The sequence below is a fragment of the Tyto alba genome, unplaced genomic scaffold (genome assembly GCF_018691265.1).
Source record: "Tyto alba isolate M040663 unplaced genomic scaffold, T.alba_DEE_v4.0 Super-Scaffold_38, whole genome shotgun sequence".
Taxonomy (NCBI): Eukaryota; Metazoa; Chordata; class Aves; order Strigiformes; family Tytonidae; genus Tyto; species Tyto alba.
In genome coordinates this window covers 41,034,311-41,062,003 of record NW_024881313.1, presented here as the reverse complement: position 1 = coordinate 41,062,003, position 27,693 = coordinate 41,034,311, and the positions used below count along the sequence as shown (strand labels likewise).

General features: G+C 47.6%; 1 protein-coding gene across 6 annotated transcripts in view; it reads right to left on the bottom strand.

The window, feature by feature from the left end:
- DHX30 (DExH-box helicase 30) overlaps positions 1-27,265 on the bottom strand; it is a 35,738-nt gene extending 8,473 nt beyond the window's left edge. The window contains exons 1-9 of one of the 6 annotated variants that reach the window (XM_033001888.2): positions 27,244-27,265; positions 22,056-22,107; positions 10,630-10,760; positions 8,290-8,400; positions 6,132-6,487; positions 5,195-5,321; positions 4,353-4,502; positions 3,475-3,627; positions 1,123-1,944 (exon numbers count right to left, since the gene is read on the bottom strand). In XM_033001888.2, the coding sequence (XP_032857779.1) occupies positions 1,123-1,944; positions 3,475-3,627; positions 4,353-4,502; positions 5,195-5,321; positions 6,132-6,487; positions 8,290-8,400; positions 10,630-10,760; positions 22,056-22,086 (1,881 nt within the window). In that variant the 5' untranslated portion in view covers positions 22,087-22,107; positions 27,244-27,265. Of the gene's footprint in view, positions 1-1,122; positions 1,945-3,474; positions 3,628-4,352; positions 4,503-5,194; positions 5,322-6,131; positions 6,488-8,289; positions 8,401-10,629; positions 10,761-10,911; positions 11,028-11,874; positions 11,919-17,113; positions 17,195-17,507; positions 17,831-17,944; positions 18,162-22,055; positions 22,108-25,892; positions 25,970-27,243 lie in introns of those variants that run through there. The other 5 variants (XM_042801823.1, XM_033001864.2, XM_042801824.1 and 2 more) reach the window with 5 other exon arrangements.
- Positions 27,266-27,693: the final 428 nt, after the last annotated feature.

The window sequence follows — 27,693 nt, the reverse complement described above, 5'->3', positions numbered from 1 at the left end:
CAAATGCCTGTACTTGGACAGCCTGCCCAGGACTGGGAGCCAGGAACCTCAGGAGCCTGGTTTTGGCTCCATCTGGAACCTGCTCTGGTCACAACTGCTGCCAGTTCCCTCTGCTGTGCAGTGAGAATATACAGTCCCTTTCCCTTTCTCCAGACTTGTAAGGTAACTGAGCTTCGTGTACCTCCACTGAACAGCACTGAACAGCACCTAGCAAGTAACAGAAATAAACGTGGAATGCTGGGGGACAAAACCATGTCACAGGCACCGGGGATTTCAAATCCACCAGAGAGAGAGAGGAACAGCTTTTATATCTCTCAGTAATTTGGAACACACCTATCAGGCCAGCTTAAAAAAGCGCAGGTAAAAATCCCAGCCACAACAGAAACAGGAAGATTGCCCCATGGCAACGGGACACCCCCAGCAAGGCTGCTGCTGATACAAAACCGGGAGAAGCGGCCGATGCACCAGACGGTTGCTCAGCCGTAGGGAGGGACCCCCGCAGGCTGGAGAAATGGGCTGAGAGCTGCTAATCCAGCAGGCTGGACCAGAAAACGTCTGGAGGTTCGGGCCAACCTCAACAATGCTGTGACTCCGTGACCCACACCTGAAGTCAGATTGCCCACAGCAAAGAGTACACATCTGGAGGGCGTTTTCCAGAGGAACTGTGAGACTAGTTGGAAAAAGCAGCAATTGGGGAATTCAGTCAGGCAGGACGGCGAGCACTTAGGTAACAGACTGCTGTAAGCCACAACCTTCCTAGTCTTGGACCAGGCTTGCACGGAGCATGCAAACGTTCAAGTCTGCATCTATGTATATACATACATAAGTACAATGAGCTGTTAGCTTACTCAAACATAACCAAACTTCACATTAAAGAGGGATAAAAGTAACTTAGACCCAAATCTGAAGTCACCTTTATCCATCTTTAATCAAAATACCGTGGGATTCAATTAAGCTGACTTTCCCTCACGAGGGCTGACATGGAATTAAAGGTAAGCCAACACTGTCCAACCACGGCAGGGAAGAGGGAGCAGTTCCAGGCTCAAACTCTCCCCTGCTGATGTGCCAGAAGTCAGCGCCTCAGCCAAGGGCAACAGCTTCACCACCACACCACATACCCACCTTGATCTCATAGTGCCGGTGACGGTGCCGGCCCAGCTTGGCCAAGATCTCCTCCAGATAGTACTCCTTCACCGGGTACATGAAACCCGGCACCTTGACCACAGGGCAATCCCCAAAGTAATGCGAGAAACGCTGATTGTCTCCTGTGGCGCTCATTAAGACCAGGCGCAGGTCAGGGTTGAGCTTCTGGATGCCCTTCAGCAGGATGAGCAGGAAATCAGTGTTGACGTCTCGCTCGTGGACCTCATCGACCACGACGTGGCTAACGCCCTCCAGGCTGGGGTTCCCCTGCAGCTTCCGCAGCAGGATGCCCACGGTGCAGAAGAGCAGGGCTCCTCCCCTGGCAGGTGGCTTGCTCTCCAGCCGCACCTGGTAGCCCACGTTCTTCCTCATGTTGGGACCCAACTCTTGTGCCACGCGCTGGGCGACCGAGATGGCGCTGATCCTCCTTGGCTGGGTGATCACGACGTTGCAGCGGGCGCCGCGTCCCTCCAGGATGTAGTGTTCCAGCAGGAGCTGAGGGATCCTCGTGGTTTTCCCACAGCCTGTGTCTCCTGCTATTACCACTACAGGGTTCTGCTCAATGGCTGATAGGATGGTGTCCTTGTGAGGATCTACGGGCAGTGGGTGGCTCTCCTGCCAGGAGGATCCTCTCCTTTTCCAGAGGGCCAGGAGATTCTGGCTAAGGCGCACTTCCTCTGCTTCCAACATGGGTATGTACGTCTTCCCCGTGATTGCGTCACTTATCGCACCAGATTCCTTGCTCAGGTTCATCATGTCATCGGCAATCCGAGGCCTGGATTCCCTGATGTCCACTGGATACTGGGAGAGACAGAGAAAGTTGGCAGGGACAAAAGGATTAGTACCAGTCCCAAGAGGGACAGAAAGAAACAAGTGCCTGGAACAGACTCAGCCAGACTGGCTTCGCAGTGACCATGAAGCTTTGCTAAAGTCTCTTCAGATGTTAGGTAACTCAGCCACTTATATTTTGAATTGAGGTTATTTAAAGTGAGAATTAACTTGAGTGGCTCCCTGCATTTTCCTCATTGCATCCCCTATTGTAAGGGAGGTATTAGCACTGATGCCTGAACTGACTGGCGCAAAACAGTAACTTAAGCTCTCAAGTCAGTGGCTGCACTGCATGCAAGTGATGCAACGGCCCCTCAAAGACAACTTTTGGAAACTATCAAGTTACACCACCACCCCTCTCTCCCTCAGGAAGCCCAGACATGTAACTCGCACAAAACATAAGCGTTCAGCTAAGCCAGAAATATTCTATCTTGGCAAAAGAAAAAACAGAAGTCCCATATCCCACAGGAAGAACTAAAAGGAGCAACAATAGGTCAGGAATCGTCTAGGACACAAATCAAAGCCTTGGCCCAGATATTCACAGGATTACAAGTTCAGCTACAAATCAGCACTTGTGGATTCAGCCTTATTCAGAGCTGTAAAGCCATCCCTTCCACACATGGTGTGACACCTCGTGTTCCTGTAAGCATGGGAGACAGACCAAGCTCCTTCAAAATGCTGGTTTTCTAACTTTTCTAGCCTTAGCTCAGTCACTCACAGCAGGTCATTCAGAAGCGGCCGCTGTCTTAGGCACAGTCCTGCCTTTCTAAGACATTCACTACCGCTTCGTTTACAGCACCTGTAAGACACTGTAAAATCACCCGAGATCCTTACTGTTCAGGCCTCAGAGTACCACATCAGTGACTGGCCAAGGTCTACACACGAGCATTATTTTCAATGACTTCAATAAGCTACACACAGTTGTACCTGAGCTATGCTCAACCTCATCTTACCTTAGCACTAACTCCTGCTTTGGCAGCGAGTGCTCCTAAGGAACCTGTCTCGGCACTGCTTCAGCTCCCATGGGTGCCTGTTCACCACCGGTGCACCAGGAAGAGGGATCCCCAGGGTGAAAGCACCGCCAGATGCCCGGGGACCTGCATCCTCCACTAATGCACAGTACTCCGAGGGAGATGTGCACGTACCAGCACCTCAGCCTTGTAAAGCTACAAGGCACGACCAGAGTTTAACAGAACCAACACCCGCACAAGGCAGCATTCACAGGCCTAGAGAGGAGGCTATAAACAAGCCAAAGCTGCACTCCCCAACATCCCAAAACCCAAACAACGCAGACAAATGTCACAGATGCAGGCAGAGAAGGCCCGCTGCCCGGAAAGGGTCTCCCTTCCCCAAAGGCCAGCAGAGAACGACCGGTTTTTGTGGCAAACTATCAAGCCATGAATCTCCTCAGCATACTAACATAAAGCTTTCAACCCACGTGCAATTTGTCAAGTTAAATGGGATCAGGCAAAGGTCATTCTGAGAGAGCTGAGCAAGCCTTACATGATTCAGATAGTTCTCAATCTTGCGCAGGGTTGCTTCCGGGACTTTGATGTGGCAGGGTTTCCTCTGGTTCTCCCCGAGCTCCCGGAGCGAAGTCATGTTGTACATAGCATGGCTGAGTGGGTTGTTGTTCTTGTCCACCAAGCCAAGGCTCTGCAAAGGAAAAGCCAAACGACACCGTTAGGGACAAGGCTTCTGCGTACAAAGTGCCAGTCCTCCGTGTTCAGACGGACTAACTCCTTTATCCCATATCCCAAATCCATCACTCTTGCCACAGCGAGAAACGAGACGTGATCCCATCTCAACTCTGGGGAACAGACACGCTGGAACCAACTGCTACCTGCCCCCAACGCAACGTTCCAACAGGTCTCAAACAGACCCATCAGAGAGCCCGCAGCCACAGCTCTATCTGACCAAAGGCCGGTAGCTCTCTTGCTATGGTTCTGGTATGTTGTGCCAAGTGAATGAATAATTAGTCCTACACTATTTCCTGGACCTCCCCTCTCCCAACTCTAGAGTCTGCAGCAAAACTATTGCAGCCACGTGTCTGGATTAGTCCACCTTCAAGAACGAGAAGAGCGTCTGTCTTAGCAGACAGCAGCAAGGCAGTCAAGAGAACAAGCTAACACTTCCAGGGTGATCCCTACACACCACTTTTTGTTGAAGGCTCAAAACAAGCACAAGAGCCTTTGCAGGTCAGACACTAGATGGGTACAACAGCCGTTTGGACTGAATCCTAAGGTTTGGAAATACATGTTTATTAAGCAAGAAGTCAAAGATCACAAAGTTTCCGGCATCACCCCAAAAAGCATAAATATAATCAGTCAGGTGCAAGGAGCCTCTATTCACAGACAGATCAGCCAGCCACGTGCACTTACCTTGAGCTTCTGACAGGCCAATGCCGCCGCTTTGTTTTCTGCCTCCACCTTGCGACGGCCCTTGGCAGCAAAAGTCATCGGACAGGGCCAGCGGAGCGTGAGCTTACAGATCTTGGTCTTTGTGCCTACTGTGCGGAACTGCATGTATTCCTAAAAGACACAGAAACACCATCAGATCTGGGGAGGTGTTAAGAGCCTACATCAGTAAGCAGGCATTTTCAAACACACCCCAATATTTCTCAGCAGAGCTTAGGTTGCCTTTTTTTTAAAAGCGCACTAGAACAGGTTTACTGCTCTGAATTCCACTCCCCCAGCTCACAAGGCACTAGATAAGCAGAAGTGAGAGCAGGCAGCTGTGTGGAGAACGTCACTGAGCGCCCATGGGGTGGAGCACAGCTACTATTTGCTGAGCACACGAGGTCTGGAAAGGAGGTGGGTGACAAACACCAAGGAGGAGGATCACCGGGTACTGGCAGGAATGGAGTCGTGGAAAGATTCCGTCAGCACAGAAATTACACACTGCTCTGAGTAACACAAACTTGTGTTTGTTGCAGATATACGGGGAAATGCAAACCTACTGCCTTAGAAAATACTCTCCTTCATTCAGACAGCAGCTCCTCTATTGCCCTGGTCTCAAGTAACAACATTCCTCATGCTTCTATTAAGACTCTTACTCAATTCTCGCCACAAAGTCTTTTCCTTGCTCTTCAGGCTAGTTTTTCAAGGCCTAGTTTTAACTCCACTTCTCTCCACAGTTCTCAGCTGCCCCAAAAAAGCATCCGAAGCGATTCCAGTCAGAGCCTTTGAGCTTCATCCCTGGCAGGGGTCAAACAGCACCTTACCTTGACTGTGGAGGAAGAGGTTGCAATCTGAATCACTTGGGCCAGGAGATTTTTGGGAAGCGGGAATTGTGTCAGGGCACGGATGGCAGTGTTGTCGTCTGTCATTTCAATGGAACTCCCTCCTCGGCTAGATGGAAGATGAGAACAGTTTAATATACAAATGCCCACTCTGCGCTCAGACCCACCTCACTTCAGGTCTGCTACTGAGGTCTGAAATCGAGTAAAGGCACAGATAATTTTGGTCATCTGAAAAGTCAAGCTGTATCCGGCTACTCAAATCTGTCAGTCACAGAACAATCGCCCAGCCCAGTAAAGCCACCTACTAAAAAGCAATCAAACATTGACACTAGCACCACAAACTAGACAGCATCAACAGATTTTAACAGATTTAAGAAATAAATAATTATGAATCCAAAGAATATCCCTAAAAACTACCACCACTACCAGGTCCTTACTGATCTTAATCCTACTGACTATCAATTAAAAAAAAAAAAAAAATAAAAAAAAATCAAAGATTTGTGCTCATAAAATATGAAGTCAAGCAAGCAGCTATGGTGATGAAAAGGAGCAGATTGAATATTGCCCTCAAAGCCAGGGTGGTCAAAAAACGTCTAAGTGCACATGCACAATTTCTGGGAATAGAAACCTCTTTAGGCACAGAAGAGTAAGAACGGCAGGTAAGGAGTAGGCAGCAGCCTGTCCAAAGGGCAAGACCCCTGTGCATTCCCCTGCGATGAGAGCCAGGTACTAGAGCAGGCTGCCCCACTACTGCTCCCACAGAGAAGGGGACACAGCCAGCATCTGGCTCATCTGCAGGCCACACCAGCAACGTGGGAAGCTGCAGCTCAACTGTGAGGAACTGCAGGGGAGCAGCAGCTACAAAGAAAAGTCTCTCTTCTTTACTGCCCTGGATCAGCAGCTACCAGGGCAGACGTACCTTGCATCTCTGCCTGGGGTTCGAGCATCCTGATGTGCCATAGGTAGATAATCAGAAACATCGATTGCTTCTTCTTCCAGCTCCCCTTCCTCCAGCTCCCCTTCCTCTAGCTCCCCTTCCTCCAGCTCTTCTCTCCTCATCGCTTTAGGCATCCTGCCCTGTTCCATGGGCTGGATGGAATCATCCGGCTCCATCCGTCGCCAGCAGGTTGACAAGTCGGCAAGGGAAGGTCCGGACTTGGAGCGCCACTTGCCCTCCGAGCACCACCTCTCGTCGGGACAGCCAAGCTGGTCAGCGAGAAGCCGGTACTTCGCAGCATCAAAAAGCTCATTCCTGGGCCCCAGCAAACCCCAGCCCTGCACGAGAGAAAGGCACTGTCAGCTGCAGGAATGACAGGTACAGGTAACGCTGCAGGAAATCAAAACACATCTGGTAAAGGAGAGAAACGTAGGAGAGATTTCTTCCTTTTCTGTGGGATATGAGAGAAAAAGGGACTTTCAGAAACTTAATGCTTTCCTCCTGCCATTATTTCTTAAGAAAGGGAATCTGCTCACCAGCCTCATTTCCCAGAGCACAACTGCTTAGCATCATATGGCTTGTTAGAAAGGGTGGGCCAAGCTCTATCAGTATTTTACAAACTATTAACTACATTTAGCATTCTGACGTTTTGAAAAAACCCACCGCAGAGCATGAACTGCATCTTTTTGGAAAGGCTAGTCTAAACAGGTATAATCTGGGGTAAGACAAGAATTCAGGGAATGGTTCATCTCCTTTCTTTTCACAGGAACAGTTATTTGTATAAGTAGCAGTAAGAGCTCCCTAACCCAGTAGTTTTTAAAGCAGAGTAGTTCTAATTACTGTTGGCCTACCACCTACACGGCAGACTGAACCCTACGTGAAGCTCCAGCCGCATCTAGCGTGCAACACATGCCATGTCTGACCAGACCACTGCTATAAACTAAAAGTTGCATCTTTAGGCCTCTCAATCGCCCCATATTAGACGAGGCTGTATTATTCTGTGCTGCAGGAGTGCCTAAAACAGCAAGAATTCACTTTGCTAGCTGCTGTACTCAAAGTCACTACATTCAGACAGTCTCTGTGCCGATTTGACGCTACTAATTTTCCTGAAATGGTGACTACTTATTTAAAGCAGCATTGGTAGCTATTTCTATAGCTATGATTGCACAAGGCATCCCCTCACGAGGGCCTTCTGTTAGGTTGTAAGTTTAGCTGGCAAAGCATCAGAGTTCAAAACTCTGCGTGCTGAATCTATGGTTTCGGGGGTTTTTTTGGTTTTATTTTTAGTTCTATAGTGAAAATACAGTTCAGTCATTTCCCAAATTTGGAGAAAAATACAAGTGCAGGTAGGAATGTTTTGCCTTTGAAAGCTTCCAGGCTCGCAAAAAAAAGCAGGAAACAATGCTTCCGCTCCATAACGACTAGTGAGGATAAAACAAGAATAGATTTCCAGTGACTGTTAATTGAATGAGGACCAACCATGCTTCAGGTGGACTGAGGTCAGTCAGTGAAACAAGTTTTGCTAATCACAGGATCAAAGAAACTAGCCTAAGCACAGGGGCCACCTGAAGAAACTGCTAGTTTTCATGCTGCAATTCTTAACTTGTGAAGACTTAATTTAAAAACTAAGTACTTATTTCTTAATGCAGCTTTTGATTTGCGTGAATATCACGAAAAGCACTCGTCTTGTTAGAGCAGCCACAACATTTTTTTCTAGGCTCCTCAGTAGGAAGATACTGTTCCTACTCCGTAGATGAAAGGGAAACTCCAAAAGCAAACTCGCTTGCTCAAGGTTAAAGACAATGGTCAGTGGCAGAGCTGAAGACAAAACTGCACTTTATTGTTGCCACGGATGCTGAGACCAAGATAGAAGCTGATTAAGGTCTAGGACATAAAGAATAAAGACCAAAATGCAAATAATTTAGTGAGATCATGCCCAGCTGAAGTAAGTGGGCTTTTCAGCTCAAACAGACTCAGACAGCACAAGACTTCACCCTCTACACTTGATTAAGTGACAAGCCAGGTAAGAAAGTGAACAGGCAAAGAGAGAGGTAAAAGTCAGAAATTTTATCGCCAAAACGGACGAGGCCTGCACACTCAAAGGCTTGTTTCTTCAAGATAAGGAGGAGCATGAGCTCACCTTGAAGAGCTGACATGCTGCAGCTGCTGCCTGCCTCTCGGCATCAATCTTCTTGGTCCCATAGCCTTCCACTTCCACATTCTTAGGCCACTTTATATGCAGAGTGACTTTCTGAAAAGCAAAGACAACCAGTGAAGTGAGACAGTACAGAATAACAAACAATCTCTCTCCTCCACCAGGAGCATGCCTACCTCAAACTTATCAGAACTCCAGGCAAAGAACAGAACTACAAAGGAAAATCCTACACAAACTGCTTGTTCGGTCCCTTTATGGGAAGCTCCATTCCAGTAACATAGAAAGAAAAACCTGATAAAGGGATACGAGGTGCCCACGGTCACAGAGAAGCCGCGTGGCTGAGCCAGGCTGACTTCCAGCACTGTGCCACGTACTCTGGGCCGGAGCTTCGCAGGCTCAGAGCAATCACATGCCAAGAGCTCATTACCAGAACAATTTTGTTTCAGAGGAACTGCTCCTGTGTGCACTGCAGCATACCAGACCATGCCTGAGCAGCAACATGTGCTCTCTGACACATTTGCACTTGCAACGGCAATCAAATCTTTCTAACTGCAATTTTAACTAGCAGCATATTGCATTACAGTTTCACAGGCAGCTACCGTACTCATCGGGCATGGGGGAACCCAGCCTTCAGTTTGTGCTGCTTTTAAGAGAACTAACAGTGTCACCAGAGCTCCTCTTATACCAGTGGAGCTGGATGAGAGCAGCTTTAAAACCTGCAGAGGGGAAAAAAATACTGAAAGCTGAACCCTGCCCTTTTTAGAAAATTGCTCCAGATCAAGAACTTGTTCTACTCCTGGCCCTGCAGATGCTGCAGCTGAGTTTCTGCAAGGCTCAAAGGAGGGAAATGCCTAAGGAATTCTCTCCTGTTTCTGCAGCAAAGATGAAAGGTGGCATTTAGGTCCGCTGGGAAAACCCCACCTATAAGGCTAGAGAAAAGGCTCCTGACTTTTCAACAGTCTATATCTGGCTGGCTGCCTGCCTGCCATCTGAATCTCATCTTACTGTAGGAAGTTGCTACGTATTCTGCCCAGGGGCTCTGCATGAAAAGGCACGGACCTGCTGAGAAAAAAAAGTTGCCTCACGAAGGCCAAGTTACTTGGTCCTCACAAAAAAATCCTCGCTTGGCTCCAGCTGAGACTTCTCCAAGTTCTCTTACCTGTCCTTCTGTCCCCACACACTTTTTCTGGGTGGTTGGTTTTGGGGGTTTTGTTTGTGATCCAACTCTCCTTTTCTCCAAGAGCTCCTTTTTTGGGTTTCTGGTTTAGTTTTCGTTTGATCTGAAGTTATCCTCAACCTTAATCCATTTAAGTGTTAGCAAGAATGTGAACTGATTATGCAAACTAAAGTGGTAAGGCATTGGTCATGGCATTCCAAAATTTAGGTTAGGAAACTGCACTACTGCTCAACAAAAAGCAAGAAACACAAATAATAAAGGAACTCTAAAGTAACCATTACTAATGTATTGCCTAAAACGCAGGGATGCTTAAAAAGTATGTGGTAATAAAAACTGTCTGGGAAATTTTAGACAGAATGTTATTGGAAAATGTTAATCCATCAGAACTGAATCTTTTCCTGGAATGTACATTACAGTTAAACTTCAGCTGGGAAGGGCTTTCTGCTCTAGAATGAGAGCTGGTATGGCTCTCAAAAGGAGGCAAACCCTTGGACACAGAGCACCCATCAGTTAGGAACTTCTGCTCAGTTTATAGCACAGATTTGGATCCGGGCCTCTCGCATCCCAGTCAGTGCTCAAACTACTTGGCAAACTGTTTGCTTGGAATTCCTCTGCTTCATTTAACAAAAAAAAAAAAAAAAAAAAAAAAAAAAAAAGAGTCTGTATTTCATTTTGCTCTGAAGTATATTAGAAGACTCCTTCCACTGCAAACGGTTGCAACTGAACATTTTAGGCTTCGGCATTAGCTCTATTAGACTCTACAATAAAATCTAGCTCTAAAATATAGCATTTAACTTTTAATTTTCTAGGGTAGTGGGGTATAGCCCAACACATCTGACTACAGACTACGTGCCTTTCTGCTGAGAAAATGTTACAGCAAGCTCCTTAAAAGAAAACAACTCTATCCTTCCACACACAAAAGGAGAGGGACAGGACCTGCACTTGTATACCTATTAAAGCATGTGAAAACAAAGAGAAACAGGAAAAAGTGAGAACATTTCTTCTTTGAAAGATTACCACGGAACTTTTAAGTGGAATTAAAACACTTCTATAATTTTCTCTGTTCAAAAGTTACTTCCAGGATTAGCAGTATTCTTGGCTCACTTCCCCCTCTATGTGCAACATACCTCCCAGCACTACAGGATTACCTTTTTTCTTGGCCCATTAGTATGGATGTACACCAGCTTGTCCCTTGCATGAGAAATGCCCAGGGCTCGTCCAATCACGCTGTTGAGCAAGTTTTTAGGCTGTGGAAATTCCTTTAATAAGTCTCTGGAATCTGAAAAAAAACAACAGAGGAACTAAATGTCTTAAAGTTCTTGTGCAGTCCTGTTCAAAGACATGTTAGAACACCTGCTTCACTGCAGCTCTGTGAGCATTAATGTCTCTAAGGTTACAGAGCAAGCAGAGGTATTAAGTGGTTCACCTACAATGTCTCCAGACATCAGCAAAATGGTTCACAGGAGTCCAAAGTGTCCTGAGCTCCAAATGCAAGATGACACTGCAAATCCAGAATGCCAACAACACTCTATGCCCCATACTTCTCCTGAAATGCACAGATTGTTTCCCCCTCTTTTGAAAGTATGAATATCCTCTAGTTACAACAGCAGCACTGACAGTCAAACTCCATGATGGAGTGACACTAACAGCCATGTAACAGTTTGGAAAGACTTTTTGTCCCCCCAGAGAATACTTATCAACAAAAAAAAAACAAAACCAAAACAAACAAACAAACAAAAAAAAAGGCAAAACCCAAAACAGACTATGTATACCTGTTGAACCTGAATCCTAGCACAGAATTCAAAGGCCAGATTAACACATGGAGCTGGTGCTGCCCCCTCACTATGGAGGTAAAAGCAGCTTTGTCATTCTTCGGTATCAAAAATGAACTGAGCAATAACTATGTTGAATAGATTCTGGTATTTGCATCCCCCTCCTGAACCTTGCAGATCACCTCAAGGTTAAATCAAAGGTCTTGACAACGTCCAAAGTTACACACTGGATCCAGCCATTGGTAGCAACGCAAAATAACACCTGGGGACTTCTCCCTGAATTTATCGAGATGGCTTGGTTAGCGGTTGGGAATATGGTTTTGTATGAAATTGCTCAGAGAACCCCCCTGGAAAGCAGTTTGCCAGCGCAGTCTTTGGAGCTAAACCAGCTCAAGCAGGAAGGCAAGCAGCAGTGCCTGCGGCGGCAGGCGCTGGTGGCAGGCAGGACCAGCTAGCTGAGCACAGGTCCCCTGCCCCGGCAGCTGAGAAATGCTGCTCAGGCTACGGCGCTTGCACGAAGGGGATATAATGATCAATTCAAATCACTCATTTAAAAAAATAATAATAATAATAAAAAAAAAAAAATCACACTGCCCCCAGAAAGTGCAATGTCACGCCCACCTCATGTTCCAGCCTCCTTCTTGATGCCAACAGCAGCAGTTTTGGCTGGCGAGGAAGCAGCTCTAACTCACCTCTTGCACGCATCACCACCGCATCTGGCACTCTAGGGGAGAGCCTTTATTTTGAGCTGCAGCCCAAGCGATTTCAGATTAAGTTTAACATGATAACTGTTCCCACAAACGGGCAGATCTAACAGCTCACTGCTGTGCTGAGGGGTAGGTGCCACTTCTCCCAGGCTCTACCACCACCACTGCTCCAGCTCTGGCACAAACCCAAACGTTCAGCGCGATGATTTGCAGCCCCAATCTGACAGAAAGCTAAACCAGAAAAAAGGGAGTACACTGGGTTTTTCCGGGCTCAGAAGTAAATCAGCCACTGCACAGTCCTGCAGGTACCCCAAACCAGTGCAAGGGAACAGGGCAGAGGACACTGCTGCCATTCTGGCAGCGGCAAGCACAGCCAAGAGGCTCTGATCCTCCGTTTTCTCAACGTGACAAACGCAGGTTCCCCAGGCAATCAGAACTTCATTCATCTTCTTGCAGACCATCCATGGGTTTGGGCACTACTTTTTAGAAGGCTTCTAATTCTCTACAGGTTTTCAGGAGAAGTTTAAGCCACCAGTGAGTAGTCAAGTCAGCAACACATGATCACTGGTACTGCCAGAAACCGGAATTTCAGGTTGAGCTACCAAATTCATGGAGAAATGACCCAACAGTCACACTCTTCAGAGCATCACCAAGGTCTGCCATGACTTTTTGCCAAAACCTCCTGATTGCAGTGTTGCCACACTGAAGATACACAGTCACTGGCTCCAGAGAAGAAAGCAAGCATTTAAGAGAAAGGCTCTATTGCAGGCATGTGGAAGAGATTCTCCAAGAAACTGCTCAGCCAGGGAAAACTGAAGTCATGGGGGTGTGTTATGAGGGCTCACCTGAAAGCTGGTCAATGGGGAAATGACAGGAGTTTTAGGGAAGGCAAAAAAGTTATGTTGTACCACTACAGGCCCAACACTTTTCAGACTGTGGATTCTTGGGTAAAGGAGAGCAAAAAACCATGTTGCTGATCATATCACCCTCTTAAAAAACAAACAAACAAAAAAAAAAAACCAAAACACAAAACCCCACAAACAAACAAAAGCCCAGCATGCTGATCCAGAGTTCAGAAAAAAAAAATAATTACTGGTGATACTCAGTTGTGAAACTTCTTCCTCCAAACTGTAGAAGAACCATCTGAATCTCAGAGAAACCGCTTTCAGAAGCCAAATGGACCAGATACAGAAGGAATTTGGGTTCCTTAACATATACAGGGAGATACTGAAATACAACCTCTGTGGCCTGAGATAAGGATGTTGAGAGCTGGGTATCATTTGAAGACAGGTCGCATTGTAATTCGACAATTGTCTAATTCTGACTCACAGCTGGAACTGGCTCAGGTTGACATTACTTTTCAACCTGGTGTGGAGAGGCCAAGGTGGTATTTAGAGGGCAGCATCAAAATGAACTGAACTGCTGCCTGCTCAATCTCCTGCGACTACACCAATGTTGAAAAGACCATGCAACACATGATGGGCCTTCTGCCACTCTCCTATGCATGATGCTCAGCCAGTGTCTTCCATTATAGAGAATAATAAAAGCCCACAGGCTGCTGCTTCTCACATATACTTGGGCAAAACTCTTGGAGAATTACGGAGGAACACACAGGAAGTACTGTGATTTATGAACACTATTTGTCCATGAATTACATTCTATGTATTGGCCAGGAGAGCATGAAAATGGTCTCAGCCTAACAAAGAATTACAAGCCAATTTTCTGTAATTATACAGCAAACATGGCACTTCAACCTACTCCTACAGCAAGCACCACTATATTTGGACTTTGATCAGTTCAAGGAAACTGGAAGAATGACTAAGATTTTGGCACTCTGAAGTTCTATTCCATTCCACATCACTGGGATGCATGGAGGGAGGAGTAGTAACACAATTCCCAAATGCGCTATTAAATTCACTTAATAAATGAGAAATTAAAAAAAAAAAAAAACAACAAAAACACACCACACCTCTAGCACCAGCCTCTATTATTTGGCCTCTAGTTGCTTCCTCTTTCAAAAACAATAACCTGAGAAATTTTGTAATAAGTAACAGGTGGAGGTAGTAAGCACATTCTTTTTAAATGCCTGAAAACAAAATGCAATTGCCTAATGAGAGCTGATTTCTCAGATTCTGAGGTGACTCCTCAGTGAAGACTAAATATTTAATCCATTCTAGAGCAAAGAATAGGATCTCTAAATAACAAAGCCTAGTTCTGGCTTGCAGATCAGACTCTGAATTACCAACCGAGACACAATGTATTCTTCACAGCTGACAATGCCATATTCAGCAGTACCATCTGACATATCAACAGCGACTCCAAGGCTTGATGGATTACCCTCAGCCCATTCTTATCCCAAATTCGAGAGCTGAAAGGATCTTATCTTATATGAAGCCATGCCTCACTCACAGCTTTTAAAGAAACAATCCAAAATTGCAGAACTGGGTTTGCAGAATGTTTCCTTCCCTGACAGATTGGATTTCTTGGCATCTTCCTCCAAAGAGTGTCTTAGTTCTCTTACTGCTGAGAAGAGATATTTGGGTAGGAATCATATAAGTGGTAGCCACAGCCCTGCAGAGGCAAGGAGTAAAACCTAACACTCCCAAAGCAAAAGAGAGTTGATTTTCATATCCAATTCCTATCACGCCAGAACCACGTATGATGTCCATACCACAGCTCCGAGATCACGAAGGAACATTAAAAGCCTGCCTTGGATAGCAGACATTTCAGGGTGGAGTTATCAAAGAAGCCAATTAACTAATTTAAGTTCCTCAAAACCAGTGAGTGCTTTAGCTTAACTGGATTGTGAAAGTCTATGATAATTCCAAGCAACACAAAGGAAAAAAAAAAAAAAAACAAAACCAAAACAAAACAAACAACTCCCAGCTGTAGTGGCTAAGCCTCTCAACCCCAACAAATCTGACAAGTAAAAACACTGTTTGGTACAACAAGAGCACAAATAAAATGGCCCACAGTCTCGTTCAAGGAAGACAGAGGAGCATTAGATCAATTTCAACTTTCTACCTTCACTCAAATTCTCTTCCCTGGAGAAGGAACAAACAAGCATCCCTGGAGAAGCAACAAATGAGCAGCAAGGACAAACTATTAAATACAACATTCACCAAGATATAAGCCCCCGCAGTAATAAATTCAAGTCAGCGAAGAATGCTCCTAACACATCAAAAATTCACAGGGAAAGAAGAAAGCCCCGTGGCTCCATAATATCCATTTCATAAGGAATTAGCCTAGACATGTTCTACTACAGAGAGATGGAGGGAGACAGAGGTGGTTCCACCTGGCAGTTTAGTTTGGAGTACACCAAAATCATAGTAGTTTGGGGGGATTTGGGGATGGCTTTTTTAAACCATCATCTGGCAACCCTGACCAAGGCTCCTTTCCAGCATACACAGTAATAAAAACTACATGCGGTTCTTCCCTAAACAAGAATGAACTTAAAAATTGGTAAAACTGGCCCCTTCAAAAGCAAGCGAGATCACCAGAGAATGAGAATGCCCAGTGGCCAACCTCTGCCCTTACTCGACTGGACCCAGCCCTGATCAACCTGCTCCAGGCTGGCCCTGCTCCGAGAGGGGATCAGGCCACAAGGCACCCGGAGCGTCAGTCCAACCTAAATTCTTCTGTGATACTATGAGACAGCAAATGTAATTAGTCTCAGAAAAAGACTTTCTTAGAGCAAACAGAGGTCAGGATCACATAAGTCTCAGTAACGAGCGAGAAGAGCCACAGACCTGGCTGAGCAGGCAGAGAAGCTCTCTTCCTCACAGATTCCGCTCCAAAATCCCACCAGCTAGTCCAATAAAGCAAAGCCTTAGATAATAATACTGCCATTTTTTAAACTGGCCTCAGATCAGAGTAGATTTTTCCATATTTGTATCCAAGGCTAGTAACAATAGCAGTCAAATGAGGACAGCTAACAAGACATCAACTTACAAGTTGAAGGCTTGGAACTTCCCCTCATAAATAGTTAGTTTAAAGTGAGTTTTATGATCTGTACGTCTTCAAGTAGCAGCTGCACAGGTAGGGCAGACTTACAACGAGACCCTGAGAACTTTTTATTTGCTCATCTGAAATAAATCTTCCAATATCAGCAAACTCTCACCAGAAGAGCCTTCCATGGTCAATCCACCACACAAATTGGAAGGACGAGTGAACCGAAGCCCAAAGATAAAAGTACTCAAGTAGTTTCCAAAAACACGTTAGAGAAAGTGCTGAGGAATGAAGTACAAATGAGGGAAGAAAAAAAAAAAAATGGTTTACTACTTTTCTCAGGCAACACCTCAACCATCTCATTAAACAATAATTTGGGGTGGTTTAGTGTTAGTTTGCTGTGTTGAACAGCTTGAATGCAACAGTTAAAGACTATCTGACTCTGAACTACAAGATAAAGCTCAGCAGAGCCTCTGAAAGGAAAATGGAACTAAGACCCAAAGAATTCAGAAACTACAGAGAGAAAATAATATTTAAAAAAAAAAAAAAAGTACTGGAGGGTGGAGAAAGGAAGTACAGAACACAGAAGAATGAGGGGAAGAAAAAAAAAAAAAAGTTGTTTTTATGTAATAATAAACCAACTTTCCAAAGTGGAAGATTACTGACTAAGAAACAAAACTCAAACCAAATCAGTGATTCTAAAAGGGAAAATGTAGTAGTTCAAGTCACAGCCTGAAAGCAGTAACCTCCAGCACAAAACTACTTGTATCTTTCTAAACTAGAAGTGTTCTTCACACTTTATAATCTAACAGAAAGCAATTATCAAAACACAACATGAAAACACACTTTCAAATATTCTTTTAAAAAAGTAACGATTCCTTCCAAACAGCAGGAAAGCATTTACCCTTCAAACACCTGAACCCCATGTCCTCTCACACACAGCTCTGTGGTAGGCTGAAGGACTCACATCCAAAAGAGAAATCTTCCAAGCTTTAGACAGAGGTATCATCCCAGATTTACGGACACTGCAAACATCAGGATTTACATTAACAACGGCTGTCCGTATCTCGAGAGGCATTTCATTCAGCTCAGGCACAAGACCACCCGGTGGAAGGGCAGACCGAAGCCCTTTGTACGCGAAGCGCGGATAAAGCGACGCTCCAACCCGCCCGCAGCCCACTCCCGCAGCGTGCTCCAGCTCTGACCTAACGGAACTTGCTGCACGGCGACGGCAGAGCAGTTTTCCTGGCGGATGCTCGATGGGCGTGCTCGATCCATCAGGATTTCTAGCGAAAGAGCCGTTTACGATTTTTCTCTCGCGTCAGGCCACGGGCAGGTGATGAGAAGCGGCGAGGACTTTTGGCCGGGGCTGGCTCGGCCCGGCTTCAAACCGGCGACCTTGAGCCGAAGGGCTCCGCACCCCCTTTTTTTCTGTTTTCTGGAGAAACCCAACTCTCCCCGCCAACAAAGAGCGTCGCGCACCGGCGCAGCGCGGCAGGGGCTGCCACAAAGGCCTCGGCCCTCGCTGCCCGGCGGCGGTTACCGGAGCCCCCGGCCCCTCTGCCCCGCTCCCTCCCCCGACCGCGACCGGCCCGTTACCTGCGGCAGCGGCGCAGCCATGCGTGCAGACACCGCCGCAGCTCGCCGGTTCCTCTCCCTTGCCGCGCATCCCGGCGAGGGAAGCCCTTTCCCCGGGGCAGGGTGGCTCAAGGCCGGGCCGCTCTCCCGCGATGGCCGCCCCTGCCCGGCGGGGACGGGGAAAGCGGGCGCTGACGGGGGGCCCGATGCGGCCTAGCCCAGGCCGGCGGCGCGGCCCGGCTGCAGGCGCGGGGGGGAGGGACGTTCGGCGCGCTCACGTTCCCTCCTCCCAGCACCGGGCAGCGGGGCTCGCTCCTCCCTTCCGCTGCGTGCGAGGCCGGCTGCCGAGAGCCGGGCCGCGCACCCCGGGGGAACCGCCGGTTCCTCCCCCCACCGCTTCCCCCCCCCCCCCCCTCCGCCCGCCCGCCCCCGCCGCATCGCCTCGCCCCCCGGCTCACCCTTCACCATGGCGGCGGCGGCGGCGTCCTCCTCCTCGGCGCCCGACTCCTCCTCGGGGTTCTCGGGAGCCGGCAGGCGGTTGCAGAGCCCGCGCGTCCCCGGTGCCGCCCGGTAACGGCGGCAGAGGCGGAGCGGCCCGGCCGAGCCACAGGCCGCCGCCGCCTGCAGCAGCAAACCCAGCGCCGCCATCTTGAGGGTTGCCCGGTGCCGGCTTCAGGCAGGGCGCGGGCAGCCAGGCGGCCCGGCGGGAAAGCGCCGCAGCGCCCCCCAGCGGCCAGGAGGACCCGAGTTCTGCACCCCCTCAATTTTAAATGGGGGGGGGGGGGCACGACGCTGAGCCCACGGGTGGGAGATCCCCGGGTGGCGTGGGGGGACGCTGCGTGGGGACTGCCTTGACACAGCCCCCCCCCACCAAAAAAAAGCAAAAACAAAAAAAAAAGAAAACCTGCTTTCGCGTGCCTGCCGGAACACGTGGAGGCAGAGCGCGGCAAAACTTTACCGGGCTCCTGCCTGCCAGGTGCCAGCCGCCGTGGGAAGGCAGGGGACTCGCACCGCCCGCTGAAGCTTTAAACCAGCTGAGAGATTTTCTTCCTCTTTTAAAAAAAATATCAACTGCACTTGCGTGATTGCGCTCTACCAGCCCTGCCCGGAGTTCTGTCCTCCTGGCCTGTGCGCATCACGCAGGGACGACACGGCAAGCCAAAGCGCGCGCTCGTACGCCGACGGTACGTCACGCCATACGGATACGGGTCGGAGAACATCGTGGGGGTGTCACGACCCGCCCCCCAAAAATAGGATGCCTGCATACACACTCACAGAAGCTTTACCACAAAGGGGTGACTCATTTGCTCCCCAGATCTGAGCAACCTGGTGATGATACCGCAAACACAATCCAGAGGCCGGGCCTCCAAATACGGATTTTATTTTAGAATCGTTACTAACCTTCTCTAATTAGAGGGGAAAAAACACCCATGCAATTTTTACTACGCTTTCAACAGCCATTGACTGCCCTTGGTTTCACTACTGCCTGCATTTCTTGCAGTCCTTGCACGTTTACAGGAAAGCAATCTTCCTGATTGCTTTAATGCAAGTGAGCGCAAGAATGATTCAGAATGGGAAATTCAGAAACTGCCCTGGAACCTGAAAGTCATTTCGAGTTTCTGGTCTTCAGCTACACATACACACCACCTGACACACACAGGTGCAGGCTAGGTAATTCATGTTCAAGTAAGTTACTAAAAGTCCACTTGCAGCCCATTGTTTACTAACATTTGAGATAAACACTCAAAAACTTTTAAGTCAATTAGGCAGCACTTCCCCTTCTTACACACTTCTCTCTCCTTGAAGTCAACTCCTGTGTTACTTGGTTCTATACAAATTATTTAATATCAGAGGCATAAAGTTCTCAATGCTGTAGTGCTGGTTGAAATTCAAACACTACAGATTTTTTAATTATTTTTTTTAGTCTGAATTCTTTTTCTAAGTGATTAATATATGTAAAATTTTATGATCTCTGGCCACAGCGTACACCTGGGACTACCACTAAGTTGTGTGTTTCTTTAACCCAGGGTATCATTTTTATGTCAAATAGCTTATTACTCAGTAAGTATTCTGGTTGTTTTGGAAGGGTGGTGGGGTTTTTTGTTTGTTTTTAAATCAGAGAAATCTTTGATAAGTCACAAAAGGATTAACTAACATAATTGTACACTTAAGTTTTATGAAGCCTGTATTCCATAAGAAGAGGTTCAAGAAGTGGAAACTTATCAAACAAAATCCTGTGTAAAAAAAAACAACTTTGGAAAGTATACATGAACACTCAAAAAAAAAAAAAATCTTATTACACCAGATTTGCTTTTTCCAATATGCATACCTTTTAGAACTGCTGTGAATTAGCTAGTGATGTCTGTGTAATTTTTTTGCTAAAAAAACCCAAAACCAAACAAAAATCCCCAGAACTTGAAGCAGCCTCAGAAGATACAAAAAAGGCTGCTTTTATTTTTTTGAAAGACATGACTCTAATTATAAACACTTAGATTACAAATTTTAAGAGCATTGGTCCACTAAAAGGAAAACAATTTTGCCAGACAAGTCACTCAATTTAAGGAAATTAATTATATGTAAATCTTTTGATAGCGGATTGCACAAACTCTTACTTTCAGAAATATATTTCAGCTGGTTTGGAAACAAAAGCTTCAAGGAGGACTAGGAAAAAAGGGTGGTGGGAAGAGTACATGAACATTGATACAGCCTCCTGGGAAGACAAATCTACTGTGAAACTACTTAACTTGATATAGTTGCTGGTTTATTTAGCATTTTCCCAAGATCTAGATGAGGTAATAAACTGTCCAGCAGTGAAGGAAGGAAAAAAAAAAAAAAAAAAAAAAAAAAAATCACAGCTACTAAGATGTTTCAAGTCATGAACATCAGAGAAGAAACGGAAGAGGTAGCAAGAGCCTCAAGTAGATGAAAACCATGGCTGGAGACCACAATGGTTAAAAGCAAAACAAACAAAAGAAAACAGATAAATAAAGTACATGTCTGGGGAAATTCCTGGAAATGCACAGTCAGCGGGAAACAGAAATCTGGAAGAAGATGCTGAAAGACAGTGTGCTGGTGAATGGAAAGGTTAGACATGAGTAGGGCTAGTGGTTTGTCACCATAATGATATAAAAATTATCTTATGAGCACAGAAAAAATAGTTAAGACTCAATTTATTAAAAAATTCCAGAAGTCACAGATTCCACATAGTCAATCCAAATATCTTTATTTTGCAGAGATGAGCGTTAAACAGAATATAAATAATCGCTTAGGGCCATCTTCCCAGGCTTTGCCAGTTAGGCTCACTTCGATGAGCTGTGGTTAATTCATCTTGTCTAGCCAAGCCTTTGCAGAGGCAGCAGCGCTATGCAGAAGCTCGTTAACAAGCCACGTTATGTTAAAGACTTCCTTTTCGCCCAGAGCACGAGAGTTGCAGCACCCGGAGTCCCAAACCCAGTCTGGCCATGACAAACCACTAGCCCTCACAGGAAAGGCTCCTCCTCGCTCTCTCGGGCTCCAACCCAGGTCACACTATTTGACAGATGAGAGGGGTTTTATTCCCAACTAAAATGACTTCGTACATAATTAACGTCTGGGCATATAAAGCATTCTGGGAATTTTTGTTTTAAATACAGAACCCACAATATTGGTGACTCAGCAGCATGGCAGCGTTACAAGAATGGCTGGTACACTGTCGCGTTCCCCAAGCGCTAAAGCACAAGCATGACTTCCCTGAGACAGCAGGCAGGGATCTGTCACTGGTTCAGCCGTAGCTGGACTATTTTATTCCATTCTATGCACCTTACTTTAAGGCCACGTAACAGACTTCAGAAGAGAACAACAGAAGAAAAGAAAAACCAGCCAGTGACTGGAGGGATTTCTTATGAAAAAATGTGGTCGAAAGAAAGAGGTTGGCAAAGCAGTGACAGAAAGAAAAAGGGCATGGTAACAGTTGACAGATTTAATAAAGTATGCAAACACCAAGGAGAAAGCACTTACTGAACTGGTACAAAAAGATGCAGGTATGTTTAGGAGGGTAAAATTAAAAGGGAAAAAAAAGCCTTTAAGCTAAATAGCAAACAAGGCTACATTGTCATCTATCGGCTAACACACCAGGTCTGCTCCCCTTCCAAATCCTGCTGCTTCCCTGAAATACTCTGGTACTTACTGTAAGGGAGTTTACCTGCTACACTTAGATCAGGTGCTACACTAACCAAGGCAGAACGGAGTTACAGTAGTTACAACAATCACTCTCAATTTACACTTAAAAGTACAAGTTTTGCACACTGGGCTCCCCTCAGAAATGAAGTGTCTCTCAAAGATAAAAATTAGCATCCTACACTACACAGCTATTGCTAGTTAGGGTATAGTCATCTCAATTTCCTTTTTTGTCCCCAGTGCATTGAGAAGGAAGTCTAAGACATTTGTAGGACAAACCTCTCATTTATCCAGCAAAGAGGAGGATAGTACTGTTTCTTACAAATTAGTTTTCTTCATCAATCTGCTATAGTATTAAATCTCTGAACAAAGGAAAAAATAAGAGGTAAATTGAAGATTGTCTCAGGTCCTTACCTTTAAGGGAATTCAGCGAGAACATCTCCATCACAGTGAAAAGGGTTGATTCCTAGGAAAGCAAGAGGTAGCAAAAAGAAACAGGAAGTTAGAATTAGTATTTCCTTTGAGATGGTTCCAGTGCTGAGCGCTCCTGAAACCAGCTGTCTTTAGCACAAGACAAACCTGATAGTCCTCAACAAACTTCACCTTGGTGTTTATATTCTGCCCATTTCATCTGAATCGTGCGTGCACTGTTTGCTACCCCGTTAGAACCGGCTGCTCTGCACTCAAAGGGAGGAAGTGTCTTCTCAACCTGCAGTTTGTAGGTTTTGGAAGCGCTTTGTCTCTGGCAATACTGATTTGGGGATTTTTTTAAAAAACTTTTTTAAGTCAGAACACCAGAAGTAGGTAGACTACTGCCATTATTCCCCCTTTTTAAAGAAAACCAAGAGAGATGTAATTTTGATAATGTTCTTTGATGAAACTATGTTAAACTTCCTATTTTAATTCCTTGTTAAAATAGCTTTCACTCAAATAAGGAAAAAAAACCCAATCAACTTAATTTTGGGGTGCTTCATCTGTCATGCCAAATATTAAACACATCTTAGGCATTCTTGATAACAGAATAACAGGAGCTTTCTAACAAACTTGGATGAGATGGGTGAAGGTCCTCATTAACACAAAGCTAACTATCCATATTAATGGCTATTCCTATGCACACAATTAATATCCTACAATTATTATGCTTTCAAATGATTCACTTTTGTTTTTGGCGAAACTAATGATAAAATTACTACTTACTTCAGCAACAGCAAACAGGGCCTAAAATAACACCACTTTCAGAACAGAACTATATGGACATGACACCTCGTTCAGCAAGTCACCTCCCTACAGGCACGTAAAAACAACCCTGGTGCTGCTGACAAGTCTACACTTTGTCTTTTTCAATAACTAACTAAATAAAAAACCAGTTATTTGACTTCTTTAAAAATTAAAAACCATACATGCTGTAGTAATTGCCAAGTTTGGCAGAGGGAAGCATCCTTGGTACAACTAACTCAGTGCAGTGAACAAAGTTAGAAAACTCTTTTGTGGTAGTCAAACAAGATTCTTAAGGCTGAAGCATTCAACTGTGGAGCCAAGTCACAGGTGGAATGCAAATTGAAAGTGCAAAGAGCAGACCACATCACAGTCCTGTGCCCCCTTCATGCAGGGATCAGCTCAGTCAAGGTACAAACCATCTTTAAGCCAGCAGTATTTCTGATAAATTACACGAGTCCGATATTACTCTGACACAAGAGAGTAAGTCCTCGAACACTCAAATCACTGAAGAGAGACAACCGGGAGTATGACAGGGAATGCTGCAATATATCCTTAAATCTAAGTCATGGAGGTGTTGGCCGCACCTTCCTCTCAAATTTTTAAGCATGACAAAAATGGGGAAGCTGTTGCTTGCAGACAGATTGAGCGTATTCCAGAGATTACGGGGAAGTTAATCTGCAACAGCTTCCTGGGGCAGCGTACCATTCAGGGAGTTACACTGCAAGGCTTACCTACAGAGCAGAGATTAGTGGAAAAGACAACAAAGAACATCTCACCTACATTGGGATGGGCAGAGGGCACTTCTGAAAATAAATGCAAGATGAAGTTGAAGCAAATGGTCTTTTCTGCTCAAGACCAAGAAAACAAACCTGAAAACCCTCCATGATGACCTTACAAGATTAACAACTGAGAGGCCCATTGACGAGCAAGACTCTAACAAAGCTGTTATTTATAATCGTGCCTGTAGATCCCCAGTTGAGACAGGGACCCTGACTGTGCAACCAGTAGCAGCCCCAAGGCTAAAAGAGCTAGAGTCAGACTGGGTGGGAGTGGGGATAGGCCAGGGAAGAGAAGAAAGGCACAGAGAGATGAAACAACCCAGCTGAGGTCCGTTAACAGAATCCCACTGATGAGGGATCCCTTCTAAATTACATGGAGGAATTAAAGTAAAGCTTGAGCATCCACTAGGAACGTGGTTAAAGCAGAGAGCGAAGAGCTTGGATAGATAAGCTTAGGTTTAAGGTACAGGTCATTAAGAGATGAGCCCCTGCAGCATCATCACTGGATTACTCAGGACCAGATCTGGTGATCTGCACACAGAGGATCCTGAACTGGGAATCAGTTGTAGCCCAGCCAGCAGCCTGGTGGAAATCACAGGTTTTTGTTGCTGAAGATCCCGATAGCAAAAAAAGGTGTCCAACTACAGCAGCTGCTTCATCGTTCATGGAAACGAAGGGGATGCACGAACATCACTGAAAGAAGGACACTCTGGAAGATTCAAAATATACTTTGTCAGGCTCTGATGATAGGAGAGAGATGTGGAGCCTCATCAGACACTGGATTTACGAAGAAGTAGAACACAATGACACAGAACTCTTACAGACAAGGAAATGGTACATTGCGGAACGAGAATCAATCGTGCACAATGATGCCATCAGACTGCAGAGCGCTTCATGCCTCACACTTGGCAAAATACTAGAATCCCAGATGGCAAAAGGGAGACTGAAAGTTTGTGAACAATAGCCTTAATGCTCCTGCTGCAAAGGCAAAGAGTGAAACCAGTGAATGTGGCACTGGAAACTTTTAGATAAAATCTCAAAGGCCTGGGAATTGGGTCTTTGTCAGGTTTCCTTGATCCACTTGAAAATAGCGACATGCACATATGAGGAGAAACCACATCCGCAAGAAGAAAGTCCATCAAGATGCAATGAATATCACAGGATTTCTGATTATTGTCTATGGTGATATTCCAGCAGTGTACAAAGAGGTACAGCCCCAAGTGCTTTGTTGTGAGAACAAAGGAGAAATTGTGTTGTCCTACATATCATTCACCCTCAAGGATCACCTACACCTGGGTCCACGCAAAGCAGAACAGTTTGACTTTCTACTGTTTGGGCCAAAGAAGGGATGGATCTGTGCAAGAAGCCTTTCTTCACCAATCCTAATTCTGTAAGATACCCGTTGCCGAACTTGTGAGAAGCTGGAAGGGGGGACAATAAAGTGCTAGAAGTAGGACTGGGCGTCGGATGCTACTGGGCACCCCTGCTCAGGAGATCAAGCGTTGTGGACTTAATAGGCAACCCGGAGTCAGAGTTCCAAAGACCACGGGGGCAAAAAATGGTGCCGCTAGTGACAACAGAGGAAGTTGTAGGAAGGTAAGGGAGAGACAAAACTAAGAAAAGGGTTGCGAGCCGTGCTGGAGAAGAGTAACAGGAGCAAAGGCTTCCCCACGGCAGAGAGCAGAAAACGGTGCGGAGCCCGGCTCCCCGGCCATCCCCGGGCCAGTTCCCGAAGCGGGGTTCTCTCTGCCGGCCGCTCGCCCGGGACCCGAGAGGAAAGACACCCGGGGGCTGTCCCGGCCGGCCCCGCGCCCCCGCCGCTTTGCCGAGGAGCGCCGGGAGCCGCCCGCGCCCCGGCTCCCCGCACGGCCGGTGCCCGAACCGCGGAGCATCCCCGCCCCGCGCCTCCGGCCGCACAGGCCCAGGCCCCCGCACGGCCCCTTCCCGCGGGCCGGGGCTCCCGCCCCGCTGGGCGGGCTCCGCGCCCGGGTTTGGGTGCCCTCTCCCCCCCCGCCCCTCTCCCCGGAGCTCCGCGCTGCTCGGCCCCGCCACCGCCTCGGTCCCGCCGCCGCCACCACCCGCCCGGCTACGGCTCGCAGCCATCCTCCCCCTTCCTCTCCCTCCTCAGGCCGCGGTCCCCGCGGGGCCTGGATGGCGGGTTCCGGGCCGTGGCCCCTCCACGCACCGCGCAGCCCGAGCCCCCCCCACGCCCGCCGCGGGCGGAGCGGCGCCGGTCCCGCTCCCCGACACCGACCTCCTCACAACCAACTCTCTGGCGCCGGTCCGCCGCGGCTCGGACTACAACTCCCAAGAGCCCCCGCGATCCGCTTCCGGGTCGCCGGACGCTGCCGCCGCGGGCCTGCCCGCCCCGTCCCCCGGATGTGAACCCTCCCGCTCGCCTCTCCCGCCCCCGCCGGCCTAGGGGCGCCAGAGTGCGAGGCCGCGCGTGGGCGGGGCCTGTTCCCACGGCAACGGCTGCGCCAATGGGCGGGGGGGCGGCTGCGGCCGCCGCTCCCCGTTTACCGGTCCCCATTTCCCGTTTACCGGTCCCTGTTCCCAGTTTCCCATTCTCTACTCCCCGGTTCCCGTTCCCAGTTTCCCATTCTCGTTCCCCTGTCCCATTCCTATTCCACGGTCCCTGTTTCCTGTTCCCATTTCCCATTCCCAGTTTCCCATTCCCCACTCCCGTTCCCCGTTTCCCTTTCTCCATTTCCCATTCCCCATTTCCCGCTTCCTGTTCCCCGGTCCTATTCCCCGTTTCCCATTCCCTGTTCTGCATTCCTATTTCCCATTCCTTGGTTCCCATTCCCTGTCTCTTGTTCCCTCTTCCCTCTTCCTGTTTCCCATTCCCCATTTCCCGGTCCCTATTTCCCATTCCCCATTTCCCACTCCCCGTTTCCGTTCCCCTTCCCCGTTCCCTGTTCCCATTCCCCATTCCCCATTTCTCATTCCCGCTCCCCATTTCCCATTCCCGTTTCCCACCCCCCAGTTCCACTCCCTGTTCCCGTTTCCCATTTCCCTTTCCCCACTTCCGTTCCCTGTTCCCATTTCCTAGTCCCAGTTTCCCATTCCCCATTTCCCATTCCCCGTTCCCATTTCCTGGTCCCAGTTTCCCATTTCCCAGTTCCCCGTTCCCATTGCCCGTTCCCAGTCCTGCTCCCCATTCCCAGCCCCCTCTCCCCATTCCCCATTCCCGGTGGGCCTCGGCCGCCGTTTGTGCCGCCTCCTCCGCCGCAGCTCGGCCCTGCAGGGAGCGGCTGGAGCCTGGCTCCCCGCTCCTTTTCCCAGAACTCGAGGCTTTTTGGGGAGACACGGGTGCCCGTGGGGGCGGCAGGGCCGGGCCGCCTCGCCCGGGTCCAGCCGGGTCGGAAGGGCAGGGTTCTGCAGGGGCTCTGCAGCAGCGAGGAGCGCTGCCCGAGCCGCGGCTGCCGGCTCCGCTGGGCTCAGAAGCGATAAACCCGCTGCCCGACTGAGGGGACGCCGCGGGCATCATCAATGTGTCAACGTATTAAGCAGCCTCCAGCCTTAACAACCATGTTAATATTTAACCAACCTGCTGTACGTATCTATAGGTAGGACCTAACTCATCTTAAATATTCACTTACTGGTTAGATCTGCCGAATATCCACAGCTCAGGCGCCCGCTGGCCTTCGGGAGCAGGGTTACTACAGCCCCAAACCGTGGTGGGCTAGTTCCTCCAGCACAGGACAAGGCTCATCGCGGCTTCTCACTGGAGTAATCCTAAAACCAGCAAAGAGAAGCAGCGTTTGTCCCTTGCGTTACTAAGAAGCGTTCATAATCATCACCTAATTAAACACTTGTGTGCAGTTCCAGACACCATCCAAAGATACCGAGTGGCAGCCCGAAAAACAGCGTGGAAGTCTCGCCACGTTTCCTCGCTTTTCACTGGCGTTAGAAGCAAGAACAGCGGGAGGGTGCAAGGACTTGTCACCCCCCCATTCTCAAGAGCCATGAGCCAAAATGTGTCTCTGCTTTCAACAAAGCGGTGGCGTGGCGTGGGTGCACGGGTGAGCTTCGTTAATGGTTAGCAGCAA